Raw genomic sequence first — 17966 nt, forward strand, 5'->3', positions numbered from 1 at the left:
ATTGTTCTTGGCCCCAAACACCTCAGAAACTCTTTATCTGATGAAATAGTTTCTCTAGATGGCATTGCTCTGGCCTCTAGCACTACCGTAAGAAACCTTGGAGTAATATTTGATTACAATTTGTCTTTTAACTCCCATATACAACAAACCTCACGGACTGCATTCTTTCATCTGCGCAATATTGCAAAAATTAGGACTATCCTGACCCAAAAAGATGCAGAAAAATTGGTCCACACTTTTGTTACCTCTCGGCTGGATTACTGCAATTCCTTATTATCAGGTAGCTCTAATAAGTCTTTAAAAACTCTCCAGCTGATCCAGAACGTGGCGGCACGTGTACTGACAGGAGCTAAGAAACAAGATCATATTTCTCCTTATTTTAGCTTTTCCGCACTGGCTCCCTGTAAAATCCAGAATTGAATTTAAAATCCTTCTCCCAACTTACAAAGCTCTCAATGGTCAGACTCCGTCATATCTTAGAGAGCTCATAGTGCCCTATTTTCCCACCAGAACGTTGCGCTCTGAGAATGCAGGGTTACTCATGGTTCCTGAAGTCTCCAAAAGTAGAGCGGGAGCCAGAGCCTACAGCTATCAGGCTCCTCTTCTGTGGAATCATCTTCCTGTTTCGGTCCGGGATGCAGACACCGTCTCCACATTTAAGACGAGACCTAAGACTTTCCTTGTTGATAAAGCTTTTAGATAGGGTTGGCTCAGGCTTGTCTTGGTCCAGCCCCTCGTTAAGTTGACATAGGCCTAGTCTCCTATAATACACCAAGCCCCTTTTCTCCTTCTCTCTCTCTCTCCTTAGTTTCTGAAAAGTTGGTTCTTCTTCACTTGCTAACATTCACATCCTGTTACTGCATATCGCTTACTCTGCTTTACTGCATGTCACTAACTCGGCTTCTTCTCCGGAGCCTTTGTGCTCCACTGTCTCGCAGGTTAACACTTATCGCAGCTACACCTGGATGGTTTGTCGTGGTTGTGCCACTGCCGTGATCCTGCCTGATGCCTCCTACTACTGAATGTTATAATTAGTCATACTTCTACTGTTATTGTACACATGTGATTATTATTGTCACATATATATACTATCATATATACTTACAACATATTGTACCACAATTACCGTTATCATAATATTATTACTAAAATTAATGTTGTTATTGTCATTACTGTCTGCCCTGCATCTCTCTCTGGCTTTGTCTCTCTCGGTCTCTCTCTCTGTCTCAATCTCTCTCTCTCTCTCTCTCTCTCTCTCTCTCTCTCTCTCTCTCTCAATTCTCAATTCAATAAGCTTTATTGGCATGACTGTAGATTAACAATATTGCCAAAGACATTAAAAATTTCTCTCTCTCTCTGTCTCTCTCTGTCTCTCTCTGTCTCTCTGTCTCACTTTCTGTCGCATTGTGTCATATGAATTACTGTTAATTTATTATGTTGATCTGTTTTGTATGACATCTATTGCACCTCTGTCCATCCTGGAAGAGGGATCCCTCCTCAGTTGCTCTTCCTGAGGTTTCTACCATTTTTTTTCCCTCTCAAAGGGTTTTTTGGGGGGAGTTTTTCCTTATCCGCTGTGAGGGTCCAAAGAACAGAGGGATTTCGTATGCTGTAAAGCCCTCTGAGACAAATTGTGATTTGTGATATTGGGCTTCATAAATAAAATTGCCTGATTCATTGATTGAACACCCCTAATGTTATTACTGCACAGGGAAAGAAGTCAGAGGTTGTCACTTCTTACAAATATCTTTAAACCTCAGGCTGATAACCTTAAAAGCTGAGGCTGAAAATAGGGTTTTATCTCAGAAACAAGTCCCGTTTCTCCTTTGAGGCCAGAAAAAGACTGGTTGCTGTGACATTTTTACCAGTTCTGGAAAAAAAAATGGACCTTTTTAAATCAAAGCTGATTGATTGATTGATTCAATTAAAAGATAAAAAAGGAAAAAACTAAGGATGCATTCACACTGGCGTTATTTGGTCCGCTTCAAACGAACCCTGGTCCGCTTCCACGGATAGTTTGGTTCATTTGGAGTGGTGTGAACGCTCATTCGAACTCTGGTGCGGACCAAACGAGCAAACCCTGGTCCGCTTGAAAACTGGGGGTCACGGTTCACTTGCAAGTGAACCCTGGTGCAGTCCGCTTACAGTGGGAAATGCAAAAGGACTATCCAGCAAACCAAACAGAGAAAGTGAACCAAAGAGAGGCAGTGATGTAGAGCACAGTGCATTTTGGGTAGAAAAAAAAAAGCCAACAGCACGAAGCGGGAAAAGCAGAGGTAAATAAAGAAAATGTTGGAAAATGTCTCGTGGGCAGACATGGAGTAGTGAGGAGGTGCAGGTGCTTACCCCAAGACTGCATAAATTTGGTGTTGCTCCATTGTTTTTGTGGTGACCAAACCGGCTGAAGGGGATGGATTTCCGTTTTCAGTCCTGGCCAATCAATGAGCCGGGTTTTCTTCTTCCTCATGCTTTTTTTCTTCCTTGTCAGTGGTCGTTTTGGGCAATACTGCCCCAAACGAGCAGCTGTTGTAATTGCATGAAGCTGTCCAGGCTGTTTGGTCCACTTTAAAAAATGCAGTGTGAAAGTGAACCGAACCAAATGAAGGTGTGAAATTTTTCAGCAAACGAACCCCGAGTCCCCCGACTATCCTGTGTGAAATGCGCCTTAAAGCAGCAGAAGTGATTTTGCTCAGCTTTGTGAAACTATTTGCTGCTGCTTGCGGCTTTAATTTTGGGCAGCAGAGCCTCAGTTGGCCGAGAAAGGGCTTAAACCCATGATTGCTGCCAGAGGATATGGGTAACTTCTTGCTTCTTCCCAGAGTGTGTGCTTGTTGTTGGCCATCCGGTGTATTTCTGTCTGACATTCATGACCAGAAGAAACATGTAGTCTGTAACCCTAACCCTAACCCCCCATGGTAGCAGAGAAAGCCTCCTAAGATTACTTTTATAAATGTATTATCTCAGTCCTCATCTCTTTTGCAAAAAGAAAAATAAAATCAGTTCAATAAACTAGGAAACACTGAGGAAGAACCAATGTCAGGTTGTTGAGGAGATTCTTCTCAGACCATATTAGGTCTATAAAAACTATTGTGTTACATACAAAAGAGGTTTAAAAACTCTGATGTTCTGACCAACCATTTCTCCTTATATCTTGAATTTTCATTCATGCAGACTGTATTGATGAAACCCTCTACAGTACATACAGTCTGTGAGCAAATACAAAGTAAACTAGTTCCAACTTAAACATCCTGTCATTCAGTGCTTGTTCTCTAACACCAAATTTTGAAATTGATGTAAAAATGTATGAGGGGATTGACTGTGAGAGGAGGGTGCAAGCCTCCTTCGTGTTTTTGACTGTCACTAGGGCAGCAACAAAAAAAATCTGTTTCAAAATCTATCGATGATGCTGATTGTGGGAGAATAGAAAACTATTTTAATTCACCACTGCTCTCTTTCTTTCCCTCATGTTTGAATGAAACTGTAAGGAACACTAATGTAAAAGTCACCTATATCTACATGATAAGTCAGTAATTGAACAGATAATGTCTGAAGAGGGCTTTAGATGTCCTGTAGACACAGATAACACAGCATGGAAGCCTGACCTGAGCCTCAGCACTGCTCACTGAGTGCTGATCCAAAGCGACCTCTCCCTCGGTCCTCAGTTCAGGTTCTGGGTCTGCAATGGGGGCTTTAGCTTCTTCTTCTTCCTTGTCCTCCTTCTCTCCCACCTCACTCTCACACTGTGAGCGTCTCTTTAAAAAGGAGGAGAAGAGGCGAGAAAGGCCACGGCTGGCAGAGTTGCGGTTGCGAGGCCGGAGGTGCTCCTCCTCCGGTGAGGGCGGCCTGGGGTCCTGGCCAGCTTCCTCCTGCTGCCTCGGCTTCTTCTGGTGACTCTCCGCCTCATCTGTTGTCATGGCAACAGCTGTGAAGATGACAGAATCAAGTTTTGAAAAAAAAACAGAAACAACCCTGTTTATATGCTAATCCAGAATTTATTCAAAAGGAAATGTTTTATTATACTCTTGCTTTTACTATCAGGAAATGTTCAACCTAACCCTGGCCCTGATTTTGATTTTAATTTTAACTGCTTGAATACCCCTTGTGATTTTAAAGCCTGATCTGGGCTTGGTATTATTCACCTTAATGTCAGAAGTCTGCTTCCTAAACTGGATCAAGTGAAAATCTGGGCAAAATTCACTGACACTAACATTCTTGTCTTGTCGGAGACTTGGCTAAGCAAATCTATTACAGACAATGACAATGCAATTAAGGGTTATAATGTTTTCCGTTGTGACCGTCCCAGAAAAGGTGGTGGCATTGCCATATATATAAAAACAAATTTCATGCTACCATTCTATCATCAGTATCGCTCAGCAGGCAATTTGAATTCCTTGCCTTGAAATTGGAACATCTTAGAGGTCATTTTTAGGTTGTTATAGACCACCGTCAGCAAGCAGTGAGGCTTTCTTATCACTGCGTAAGCAATTGTCATCCTTTGATTTTAATGAGATTCTCCTGACTGGAGATTTTAACTGGCTGTCTATCGTTTCTGACAGCTTTAAATCTACCTGTGACTCATTTAACCTTACACAACTTATTAATGGTTCAACTGCCCAGAGAAATCATCTCTTCTAGATGAATTTTTAACAACTGCTCCTCATAAATATTCAGATATAGGTATTTTTGCAAATGATATTAGTGATCGCTGTGTCATTGCTGCTGTCAGACAAGCCAAGCTCCCTAAATCAAGATCTCATATGCTATTAAAAGGGATTTTAAGCACTTTTGTGAGCAAGCTTTTCCTCCACGATCTGTGGGCCTTTGATTGGAACAAATCTCTCTTATTAATGATGTAGAAATGGCCTGGAAATATTTTCATGATGCTTTAATTAAAATCATAGATAAACATGCTCCTTTCCACAAATTTAGAGTGAAAGGCCAAAACAATCCATGGTTTTCCCCCCAGTTGTCCAATTTACTAAAGGAAAGGGATGTTGCCTGGGCTAAGACTAGAAAATACAAATCCCAGGCTGACTGCTTGATTTTTAAACAGCTCCAAAATCATTTTACCTCTCTCACAAAAAAGGCCAAATCTGAGTTTTATCTTTCTAAAACTGCTAGAAACCTTAATGACCCTAAGAAATTTTGGAAAGTAATAAAATCCTTGTACAGAAATGTAGCCACAAACGAATTGCCAGCCTGCATTGTAAAACATTCACGGGCTATAACAGATAAATCAGCCATTCTCAATTGTTTCAATGAACATTTTGCTTCATCAGGTTCCTTATGTGAATCTCAACACCCAGTTCCATATCTACTAATTTTAGAAATAAATCTAACTTCTGCCTTCAGGCTAGGAGACACCTGATATCTGCAACTTTTTTTACCTCTGCTGGATTATGCTGATCTGCTTTTCATGAACGCCCCTGACCAGTGTCTAAAGAAGTTAGACACTGGTCAGGGCTCGTCCGTCATAATCCAAGTGCCCTGAAGTCGCGGCATGCAAAATTCAGTTAGCCTAAAAAACTACACTGGACTTATTGTCGGCATGAGGGTTAGTAAGTACTGTCTGTATTTTCATTCTAAAGTGGCCATTTCCTTTAAGCACCTTAAAAACAACCACAGCTGAAACAAAGTGCTGTACATCAAGAATAAATAAAATATTAAAACATAGGACATAAAAACAAACAATAACACGAATCAAAACAATAAAATACAACTACAAAGTACAATATGACACAAGTAAAAACAACAGTCATACTATAAAAGTAATTAAACAAATAAAAACAATTTCATACAATAAAAGCAATAAAAACAAAGAGAATCAATGTCTCATACTGGGTCGAAGGCCAAGGAGTAAAAGTGGGTTTTAAGGCGAGTTTTAAAAATGGGCAGAGAAGGAGCCTGTCTAACGTGGAGCAGCACTCTGTTCCACAAGTTAGGAGCTACAACAGAAAAAGCTCTGTCCCCTCTGAGCTTCATCTTAGACTTCAGTACCACCAGGAGCAGCTGGTCAGCTGATCTGAGAGACCGGGAAGGAGTGTAAGGGTGAGGCAGCTCAGAGAGGTAAGGCAGGGCAACACCATTTAGAGATTTAAAAACAAATAAAATGATTTTATAATTAAAGAGGCAACAGACAGCATTTTTTCCTAAATATATCATTATGAAAAAAATATGGGTTGCACAGGGTAGTGACCACAGTAAAATCAGCGTTTACATAGGTTACTTAGTGGCTTTGCAATCTTTGTAATAAGCTTCTGCCACCGGTGCCGTTTTTCACTTGTTTGGAAACAAGTGAAAAACGGCCTAGCGAAAGAAAACAAGCTCCTCTGTCTGAGGAGGCAAAGGAGAGTGATAAAAGAAGAGGAAAAACAAGAGTAAACCTCAGTCAGGTGTTCAAGAGATGGAGGGAGCTCCGTGACCAAAGAGGCTTCAAAACCGATGTCCAGCTAGCTTTCTTTCTAATGTATCAGTAAGTAACACGGCTAAATGTTAGCTAGACGAGAGAGGACTGTATTGTACTGGCTGCTAGTTAATTCCTAGCTGGCCAGCATCGCAAATCGACTTTATTTCCCACTCAATTTGAACTCCAACTGGCCCAATGTGAGGGCAGCCTTCGCAGCTACTGGGCACCCAGCATCTCCGACCGGGAGAAGTGGAGTAAAATCCTCTCCTCTGCTCCCGTTTGTCTGGTGAACACCTCTCCTTGTCAATACANATAATGTATAGTGAGCCGGTGACTGTTGAAAAATAACTCCGCTGCGCGTTGGGGTTCCATTCCCCTGTCGAGAGTTATTTTTCAACAGTCACCGGCTCACTATACATTATCTCTTACGTGTCTACTGTTGTTTGTACTGATACTGTACACATTGGTATAATTTACTGTGAGGTGGTTATACTGGTACTGTGCATTCTGGTATAATTATTTGCATTACTATTTGTTTTTTCTTCAGATAAATCTGATAATTGTTGCTCGGTCTCTTTACTCATTTATTTAGTAGATTGTCCACACACCTTCTCATTTTACATAGAGGTATACTGGTGGCTTTACAGCCTACATTTTATTGATTATCTCTGATCCCCACGGTCAATTTGGTCGTTGCGACAGTGCGAGCAACACCGCTGACGCTAGGTGGCGCCAAGCTAAAAAAAAAAAAATCCTATCTGTTGCCTCTTTAACTCTAAAATGCACAGGCAGCCAGTGGAGTGAGGCCAGAATGGGTGTTATGTGCTTTCTCCTTTGTGTTCCAGTTAAAAGTCGTGCAGCGGCATTTTGAACCAGCTACCAGAGACGAAATAGAGGCATGGACTACTGTTTCGAATTGCTCCCTGGCAAGAATAGGTTTGACTTTTGCCAACCGCCTTAAATGATAAAAGCTGGACTTCACGACTGCACTAATTCGACTATCCAGTTTAAAATCAGTGTCCATCCTAAAACCCAGATTCGTAACTGGGCTTCACATATGGTGTCAAAGGTCAATAGGGGGGGACTCACAGGATCCACTGGGTCCAAACACCACCACTTCTGTATTCTTTTCATTAAAATTTAGAAAGTTTAAGGCCATCCAAGCTTTCATGTCATTAAGACATGCAAGAAGTGGTTTTACTGAGAATGCATCCTTCCGCTTTAAAGGTACATAGATCTGACTGTCATCAGCATAAAAATGGAAACAGATACCATATTTTCTAAGAATGGATCCCAGAGGAAGTAAATAAAGAGAAAAGTAAATAAAGAGAAAAAAGCATGGGCCCTAAAATTGAGCCCTGTGGAACCCAACATGACAGGGGAGCAGGGGAGGATTCAAATCCACCAAGGCTTACACACATGGTTCTATCAGCCAGATAAGACCTAAGCGCTTACACACATGGTTCTATCAGCCAGATAAGACCTAAGCCATTCTAGAGCAGTACCACAAATGCCCACTAGGTGCTGTAAACCAGATGTTAAAATGTTGTGGTCCAATCAAAGGCTGCGGTTAAGTCAAGCAGGACAAGGATCACATAGTCACCAGAATTACACGCTAAGAGGATGTCATTAAAGACCTTTAACAATGCTGACTCTGTACTATGGAGGGTTTTGAAACCAAATTGAAAAACCTCCTCCAGAAAAGGTTTCAGGTTTCAACAGAGCATATACAATTTTCTCCAAGATTTTTGAGAGGAATGGCAGCTTGGAAATAGGCCTAAAATTAGCCAACACAGTCTGATCTAGCCCAGGTTTCTTAATCAAAGGTTGCACTACTGCATGTTTAAAATTTGCAGGAACCACACCGGAAGACAGACTGCTGTTAATAATGGCAAGAATCAACTGCCCTATGCTCGGAAAAACCTCTTTAAAAAAATCGAGGTGGGACAGCATCACGGGGGGAACCTGAGGGCTTAATATGGCCAACCACATCTTCTAAAAATGACACAGGCTCAAACTGGTTAAAAACAGCAGAACAAGGCACAAGCACAGAGGGGTCGGAGGCAGGAGCTGAGATAAGAGCCTTTGTGGTGGCAACCTTATCAATAAAAAAGTGAATTACAGGAAAGGAAAGGAATTACACATTTCAGAGGAGGCTTCTACACAGACTATGGGGCGTTAAAAACAGATTCAATGGTTTTAAATAATATGCGTGGGTTATGACAGTTGGATAAAATAATCTTTGAAAAGCGTCCCCTTTTAGCCTCTTTTACTGTCCTCTGGTAATTACGCCAGAAATCTTTTAAGATTTCAAATGACACTTGCAGTTGTCCTTCCTCCACCTGCGTTCAGCTCTGCGGCACTCACGTCTGACTGCACAAGTTCTGTCATTGAACCATGGCTCTTATTTAGCTTTAGGCTGCCTGGTTTTTAACGGAGCCACTGAGTCCAAGATGGTTTGGCAGGAGGAGTGAAACCAAACTCCGTATCAGAGGAAGTTGAGTCAGGGGAGACACAGAGCTGATCAAACGGCAGCAGAGAACTGACTGGCAGTGGAAGGGTTAAAAATCCGACAACACCAAGCAGGAGCGCTAGTTTTAACTTTAAGATTAAACACAGACAAACCATATGACAGAACAAGATCTAATGTGTGTCCGTGTTCATGTGTGGGACTGGGCACCGACTGCACCAGATTAAGAGTCAATGAGGCTTAAAAAGTCCTTCACCAGTGGCTTATTGGGACAACATACATGTATGTTAAAGTCTCCAACAATAAGGACACAATCATAATTAGGCATGATTCCAGCCAAAAAATTAGAAAAGTCATTTATAAATTCCTTATTCTATTTGGGGGATCGGTAAATGACAGCACACAGCACCGGGTTAGAGCGACCGACCTCAAAAAACGTCAGTTCAAAGCTGGAGAATGAAGATGACAGAAAACACTGCTTACATTTATAGTCCTTTCTGTAGACAATCGCCTCCTCCTCTGCCCACAAAATAACAACAATCAGCCGGTAAAAGTTCAGACAGAGCGCTGGACTCCCCAACATTCAGCCATGTCTCTCTCACACAGAGAAAATCCAGATCACAGGAGCTGAAAAAGTCCCTGAGAATAAAGGTTTTATTTGCCAGTGAGCTGGCGTTTACCAGGGCAACCCTGGCAGGAGCTGGGGCCTGGGCTTCAGCATACTGGGGAGCCTGGCACAGCAGCCTCAGGCTCCGGAGGTTTACCCCACTCATGCTGAGACGGGGAGAGCAGGGGCGGCTGGGCCGGCACACCTCATCGAAGCCAACCACAGGTACCAGGCAGGCATCAATGGGATTCAGGGAGCACCGGGACACAGAGACATGAGGAGATAATCTGTGAAAACTCTGAGAAACAGTTGAAAACTGGACTAGGCAGACTTTCAACTTCACCAGCCGACCACTGTGTTTACCGCGGCGAAGGTGACGCTTCCGCTGGGAGGGTGAGGCTGAAGCCCGGTAGAGGTGAGTAGGGATGTCCACCAGGACCAGGGGCAAGGATTTCTGTCCACCATGATTAAATGTAACTGGATCTTTGACCGAAAGTCGAAGTCAATCATACACCAGTAGAGACTTTATCCCTTGAATGCCAAGGGTCAGAAACAACAAAATAATAAACAAAACCAACAGTGACAGAGGGCTAGCCATACACACCGGTGCCATCTTGTCTAAATAAAGGATATATTTACTGCTATATTATTTCATTTATTATATTGGTACAATTCCCCCCAGTTAGAGGCCAAAACACGCAGTCTGGCACTTGGGAACAATAACACTTCTAATGTAAGCAACAATGTTAAGTTGAAGAAAACTATAATAGAGAATATTTTGAACCCAACTGTGTGAGTGAGCAAGGTGTAACATTTTAATTTTATGCTGTAGATTTTAACTTACTTACATTTTCAGGACTTACTTACTTTTTTAGAAATGCTCAACACATGGATATGAAAGGAGTTGGAACAGGAGTTGGAAAAGTTACCAGACTGAATGGATCAAATTCTGAGTGAAACGAGCCATTTTGCATGGGCTGTGATGCTCAAAAAAGTGTTTGGCCACTACAAAATTTGGCTTCAAAGCCCAGCACACTTTCTGGGGACCTGACAGCTTCTGGTTTTTAGCCAAGCTGATTTCTCAATTCAACTGTGAATCACCACAACTATGAGACGTTCTTAAAGTGGACATGAAATACTAAACAATATGAATGTGGTTTGTCTGATTTTTACCCTGAGCAAGATATGACACTGCAGTCAAACTAGAAAACTAGATAATGCTTCACATTTTCGCCAGCAGCCACCTTTCGACAGGAGCACTGAGCACAACACCGTACTTCAGACTAGTTACATATTAAAACAACAGAGTTTGAGAGTTTTGATCAGATATGCAAAACCATGAAGGTTAAATAAAAAACATTTGCCTATGCTTTTTGAGCCGATAAGACCAAAAAAGTGGGAAGACCTGTTCCCCTGGGGTCAGATGATGGCAGCTAAAATGAGACTGAAGGGCTACCTGAATTTGACTAATGTTACATTCAATGTCAGGTTACCGCACCTGACTAACCACACAAAACACTTTTCCACACCAAACGTGCTCTACAGCTGTCTCCATCAAGTTGTCAGACCACATCAACAATGCGAGATGCTCATAATGGTACGTTAAATGCTATTATGTTGCAGCTAATATAGCTAACATTAGCCCAACCCAGTGGTCACATCGACAAACCACCTTATATCATGATCAGCATCATTCCCACCTTAAAGCGGAGTCAAATAAATGTAGAGGAACAGCCTTTTTCAACTTCCTTTGAACCAGTATTATCAATGAACAAGACCCACAAGACCACCGGGGGTCAAATGTTTAGGACTCAACCCCTGTATTACCCCAGACTGGACAAACGCTTCTTTCAGCCATCCTTAGGCCAAAAGGAGGTAAAAAGTCACTTGGGATCCCTCAAGTTTCAGATGCCATCTTAAAGTATCCAGCCTTGGGGCAAAACGCGGTAATGAACGACCCACTAGTTGTCGTGATACAATGCTTCTTTTCTCAACCACATCCTGTCCATTCGCATTGCCCTGCGGAAATCACGCCCTCCCCTCTCTTACCAAATGTTTCTGTGTGACAAAATTGAAATGTCTGTTGGAAGTGAAATTATACATTTTATCCATGTTATAACATTGTAAATGTGCATAATCAAACTAGTGAGTGAGTGAGTGAGTCGATCGGCTGCTGGGGAGGACGCTGGCGCTGTCTGTTTACCGCTTCTCCAGTCGAGCCAAAATAACGTAGAGTTTTTAATAAGCAAACTTTTTAAATAACCTTTTACCATCTGCGCCACCGACCAGTGGACCTTTGTGGATAGTTACCAGGTAGATGCTATTCGAGTCTAGCGGTGGCCGACCTGTTGCTGCTAGCACAACACCGCTCGGAGACTCCCTGGAACTGGTCATTTTCGCCGCTGCTACCGCAGCCAAAAAAAAAATCTCCTCCTGGACAGCCTGGACTCAGCTTGTCCCTGCCATCGTGAAGTGCACCTGGGAAGCCTGAAATCACCCATCGCCGCTGCCGCCGCAGAGTTGGAAGTCCATGTAGCATCCTGGCTACACAGCTAAAAACAACCTGCACTCCTTCCACGCCGGCACCACTATGTTGAGTTACTCCGTCAACCAGCTGATGAATCTCAACAGTTTCTTCACTCCACCGTCCATTACAGTGATTAAACAACTAGGACTTCTCCGCCGTCCACGCTACATCCACAGAAGCTCCCACAGAAAGTTTGTCTACTCACAGACAAGTCCTACCATCCCGGCTCTCTGGTCAGTAACGCGAACTGTCGCTCCTCGCACACGTCATCAGAGTGCTGTCTCCAACAGGACATGTAGTTTGGGCGTCTCCATGGCAATACCTTTCAGTGAGCTGAATGGAAAACGTGGAGTGGACTCCAGTCTGCTACGGCCAGTGCAAAGACTTGTTGCATCATCAAGTAGCAAAATTGAACTTTTAAATGCACAATCTATTACAAACAAATCGTGCCTCATTCATGACCATATCCTGGATAAATGTCTGGATTTTATGTGCATTACAGAGACCTGGCACCAACCAAATACTTTTCTCTCTTTAAATGAGAGCTGTCCCCCAGGATATAGCTACCTCCAGAAAGCTCGCAGCACAGGACGTGGTGGCGGCCTGTCTGTCATCCATCGCAGTGATCTGGAGTTATCTTTGCAGCCATTACCTGAACTGTCTTCATTTGAATGCCTTGCATTTAAATGTAGGTCCCCTTCCCCTGTGCTGTTTCTCCTCATTTACCGACCACCAAAACCAAACTCATCATTTATCACTGAGATGTCAAATCTTCTCACAGCTTTCTGCACATCCTCTGCTGATGTTATAATTTTAGGTGATATGAACATCCATGTTGACACGCCCTCCTGCCGCTTTGCAGCTGAATTTCTCCAACTACTGGACTGCTTTAATTTAAAGCAACTTGTTGATGTCCCCACACACACCAGGGGGCACACCTTGGACCTGGTCATCACAAACTCTGCCCCTCTCACCAACCTGCAGGTGTATGACCTAGGTGTGTCTGATCACAAGGCCATTTCTATGGAGTTGCCATCCCCATCCAGCCTCTCCAAGCCTAAACGGAATATCAGTTTCAGAAGCCTAAAAAACATAAACCCAGAACTCCTGGCAGCAGACTTTCAGCATCTTTCCACACATTTTTCATCAGCCAACAAAGCAGTGGACTACTACAACAGCCATCTAAGCAGCCTCCTGGACCTTCACGCCCCTGTTAAAACCACAACAGTCACCTTGACCCGCTCAGCCCCCTGGTTCACAGATCGGCTTCGTAAGATGAAGGCAGCAGGGCGGGTTCTTGAGCGGCGCTACAAAGCCTCTGCCCTGAACTATCCATAAACAAATTTACCGTGAGCACCAACAAAAATATGCACAGTCCCTCAAAGAGGCAAGGTCACAGTTTTACTCTGATGCCATCAGAAACAGTCCAGGAAATTCCAAGCAGCTTTTCTCCACTGTCAACCACCTTCTCAAACCACAATCCCCCCCACTTACTGGTACTACAGAAGAGCAGTGCAATCATTTCATGGATTTTTTCACATCAAAAATAGCACATATTCGCTCTGCCCTCTCTGGTCCTCCCACCCTAACTGTTTCCCCAACATATGCCATCTCCCAACCCCTAAACTCCTTTTTCGTTTCATCAGAAGAGGTACAGAACATCATCAGGAAGATGAAACCCTCCACCTGTGCCCTGGACCCTCTCCCAACCCCCCTGGTAAAAACCCATATCACTGTCTTAAGTCCCCCTGATCACCGCTATTATAAATCACTCCCTCCAAACTGGTCACGTTCCCCCAGTCTTAAAAAATGCCATAATCAGACCACTGCTCAAAAAACCCACTCTCGATCCGGAAGTCCTATCCAACTACAGGCCCATCTCCAATCTCCCCTTCATATCCAGAGTACTTGAGAAAGCAGTTGCCTCCCACCTCCAGAACCACCTTAAACATAACAACCTCTTCGAAAAATTCCAGTCCGGTTTCCGCTCCGCCCACAGCACAGAAACTGCCCTCGTAAGAGTCACTAACGACCTCCTCATATCATCCGATGCTGGCTCCCCCTCCCTCATCCTCCTGGACCTTTCTGCTGCGTTCGATACAGTCGACCATGGCATTCTATTAAACCGGCTCCACCTCACCAATGGACTCAATGACACTGCCCTCAGTTGGTTCCAGTCATACCTCACAAACCGGACAGAATACATCTCCCTGGGTAACTCCAAATCAAATCCACACACAGTCACTTGCGGTGTCCCCCAGGGGTCAGTCCTTGGCCCCATCCTCTTCAAGTCATCAGCCGCCACGAAATTTCATTCCACTGCTATGCCAATGACACACAGCTCTATGTAAATGCCACAGCTGCAACCCCTCCCTCATCATCACAGTCATCCCCGTCAAAACTCACCACCTGTCTGGAGGAGATAAAGGTATGGATGGAGCACAACTTCCTCCAACTCAACAGCTCCAAAACCGAGGCAATCCTGGTTGGCACCCCTCACCAGACCAAATCATCATCCATAACCAGCATCACCTTTTCTGGCTCCAACATCCCCCTCTCATCAACAGTCACAAATCTTGGTGTAAAAATGGACCCCCAGCTCACCTTTGAATCCCATATAAACCACCTTTGCAAGACCTCCTTCTACCACCTCCGTAACATTGCCAAACTCTGCCCCATTCTCTACCTCTCAGATGCAGAAAAGCTGGTTCATGCCTTTATCTCCTCCAGACTGGATTACTGTAACGCACTTCTCATCGGGATCCCTAGCAAGAGCCTGCAGAGGCTTCAGTACATCCAAACCTCTGCAGCTAGGATCCTGATGAGAGTGCGGAAGCATGAGCACATCACCCCCATCCTCTACTCACTCCACTGGCTTCCTGTCTCCACCAGGATTGAGTACAAGGTTTCCCTCCTCACACACCAATGTATCCATGGACATGCCCCCCCTACCTCAAAGAACTTCTCAACCCACAAAACACAACACGCTCCCTCCGCTCCACTCACTCAAACCTCCTCCACATACCCAGAACCAGACTCAGGACCATAGGAGATAGGGCCTTCTGTGCTGCTGCCCCACGTCTGTGGAATGCCCTCCCTGACACCTTGAGGGCACCACAATCCACTGACTGTTTTAAAAAAGGTCTTAAGACATTTCTTTTTAGCAAAGCTTTTGGTCCCCCTTAGATGTTTTTGTTTTTAAACCTTTTAAATAACTGCTCATTTTGTTTTTAATCCCCTCCATTCCCTTTTTTATTATTATTATTTGTTATCGTTCTTTGTTTTTAACCTGTACTGTAGCACTTTGAGATCTCTTGATGAAAAGGGCATTATAAATAAAATGTATTATTATTATTATTAATCCTTGTTTTTCATATTTTCGTAAGGCAAAAATTAAGGGAATTACGAAATTAAGATTTTAATCCCTCATTTAACATGGAGCCACACTGCCATCTTGTGGCGGAGTTAAAGTGGGTTCCTATAAGGAGCCCATTATTATATATTTGGAGTTAAAATATAGTTGGATTTATTAATCAACCTGTTTTCATGAATATGTGCTTCGTCATTTTGTTTTTCTTTATAGGTTGCAACTATAGGTTAGTCTAGAGTGTGTGTATTTGAAGCAGTTTATACGAGTACTTTGCTGATACACGAGGCATAATGATTGTATTCATTTTAATTGGATGTTAAAAACCGATTTTGACCATAATGAGAAGAGTATGTGCCTATCGCGCGTAACATGTAAAAGTATATGATCTCATTTAATAAAAAGCATTAAGTTTCTTTTAAAATAAAGTAATAAGCCTATTTTACAACTAAGAAGATCGCCTTAGTAAACCCACCCCCCTTTTGGCCATATAAAAACAAGTGGGCTCGGCGCATCTGGCTCTCTTCTTGTTTTTGCTCTCTTCCGTGTGTCTCTCTTCTTGTTTTTTTTACTTCTCTTCCTTTTTTTCTTCTTTTTCGTATCTTAGCCTCTCTTGTATGTACGTTTTAGTTATGCTTTTATACTCTCACGATCAAAGTTATTTTAAACTTTTAAGTTTTGCTTATCCAATTTTCTTTTATCTCCAGTGTTTAACATTTTTATGCACGTTAATAATAACTTTGATAACAATATCGAACGGCCAACAATATTGTTTTCACCATTTTTATAAGGGAGTAATAATAACAAAGTGGACAAGTGCCCTTTTCGACCTGCCTCTTCAACCAAAGATTCATCAAACCCAGCGGCTGCCAGCCACTTGCCACAGTGGTTCTTGTGCCAAACCCAAAGGCTTTTTGCAGCGTAAGGAAACCGACGTTGGGGGCACCCACAGGACGTCGCAGGCTCAACCGCTCCCCCCCACCACAGTGCGGCAGCCGGTTTCATTCTGCTGGAAAGTCTGGGAGTTGCAAAGTGACAGTTCGGGGCCCCAGGAGAAACGTCTGCATGATTCACTGCTGAGAAGGGAGGTAACGAATTTCCCTCACAGGTGACCCGCTCGGCAGTGGTAAGAGCTGATGTCGAATAGGAGCTTTAATTATCTTAATCTTAATTTAGGATTCCTTAGATAAATATTTTGCGCATCCCTGTGTTCCCAATTTATCTTCACATACTCTCTCGCTATTGCAAAATTAAATAACTCACAGTGTTAATTCTTGTTTAATCCATACATACTGTTGATTTTGTGTTATTTCATATTATCCTCATTCATTTATTCAGTTGTTACCCATTTAGCTTAAATAAATTGTCATTTATTGCCAAGTCACTGTCTGTGGATATTTCTTTTGAGCAGGAATTAAGATCACTGTATGGAGAATTCATAACCCAGATATTGAGATTGATTCATTATAAGCGTGCTGACGAATTAATAATTGGTTTACGGATTTATTAATTTGATTTGTCGCTTCCCTCATTAGGAGGGTGGTGCCTCAAACTTTATTACGAGTGCAAACATTCTCAAAAAGGTATTTTCCCTACATAAAGAAACAATATGACTCACCATCAGAAGAATGGTCAGGCCAAAAAGGCTTATAAAGAATACCTCCCCTATTAGTGGAGCAGATTGCTGAAACGATCTTTCACTTGGTGATGCGAGCACCAAATTTGGCACACAAGTGCTTCAGAACCTACTCTCTCAGAAAAGTACGATGTCCACTTAAAAAAACAAAATGGCCGCCTTTTTTCAAGATGGCCACCATTCGAAGTGGTATTAAATGGTGTTTGAACTATATTTTGATTGAATAATCCCATTTTGATGATCTATACATCAAAATATATGTTTTTGAGTATGAGAAATCCAATTCCGCATTTAGAAAATAAAAATTATTGAATATTATGATGATAAAATGGGAATTAAATGAAGAAACACTCTCTGTGATGTTTCCGATGTGATGTCTGGGTACGTGACCACCCAATGTAGAGACATGATAGGACAGTAAACTGCTTATTGCATTTCAACAATGCTAGAAGATGTAGTATGGGGGGGTGGTCATTATACGTCGCCGCTGAAACGTTCACTTATAGCCTCTCTTTGGCGTTTGAGCAGCTTTATAAAACTCTTGAACATGTAATGCCTCCTTAATTAGCAAGTTGACTTTACATAGACGGCATATCTTTTCAATTTCTCCTGACATTGTGTTGTTTGGTTTGTTCACCGCTCCGGGACATGCGGCCGAACATACTCGGGCCGAACATACGCGGAACGGATTCCGCTGAGGTCCGCGCGGACTCAAAGCGGACGTCCACAAGCCCTGTGCGCGCAAAGTTCAGATTTTACGACCGCGCGGACTCCGCTCCGCGCACCAGTGACTGCTCGGCATGTATTTTTCACATCGCAGGGATTTTTCACGGACATTTTTACAGGAAACTACAACGCGGAAGTGCGCTCGACTATGAAAGCCCGAATGACTGCGGACATTCCTCGCGGAGTCCGCTCCGCTTATAGTACGCCCGAGTATGCTTGTGTCGAGC

The 17966-nt window shown here is 42.9% G+C and overlaps 1 protein-coding gene across 3 annotated transcripts in view; it reads right to left on the reverse strand.

Moving 5' to 3' along the window:
- The window catches only part of epb41a (erythrocyte membrane protein band 4.1a), a 294679-nt gene that overhangs the window by 238799 nt on the left and 37914 nt on the right, over positions 1 to 17966 (reverse strand). For all 3 annotated transcript variants that reach the window (XM_050033972.1, XM_050033971.1, XM_050033970.1), the window contains exon 2: positions 3603 to 3922. In XM_050033972.1, coding sequence (XP_049889929.1) covers positions 3603 to 3914 — 312 coding nt within the window. In that variant the 5' untranslated portion in view covers positions 3915 to 3922. The remainder of the gene's footprint in view (positions 1 to 3602; positions 3923 to 17966) is intronic.

This window comes from Epinephelus moara, chromosome 22 (genome assembly GCF_006386435.1).
Source record: "Epinephelus moara isolate mb chromosome 22, YSFRI_EMoa_1.0, whole genome shotgun sequence".
Taxonomy (NCBI): Eukaryota; Metazoa; Chordata; class Actinopteri; order Perciformes; family Serranidae; genus Epinephelus; species Epinephelus moara.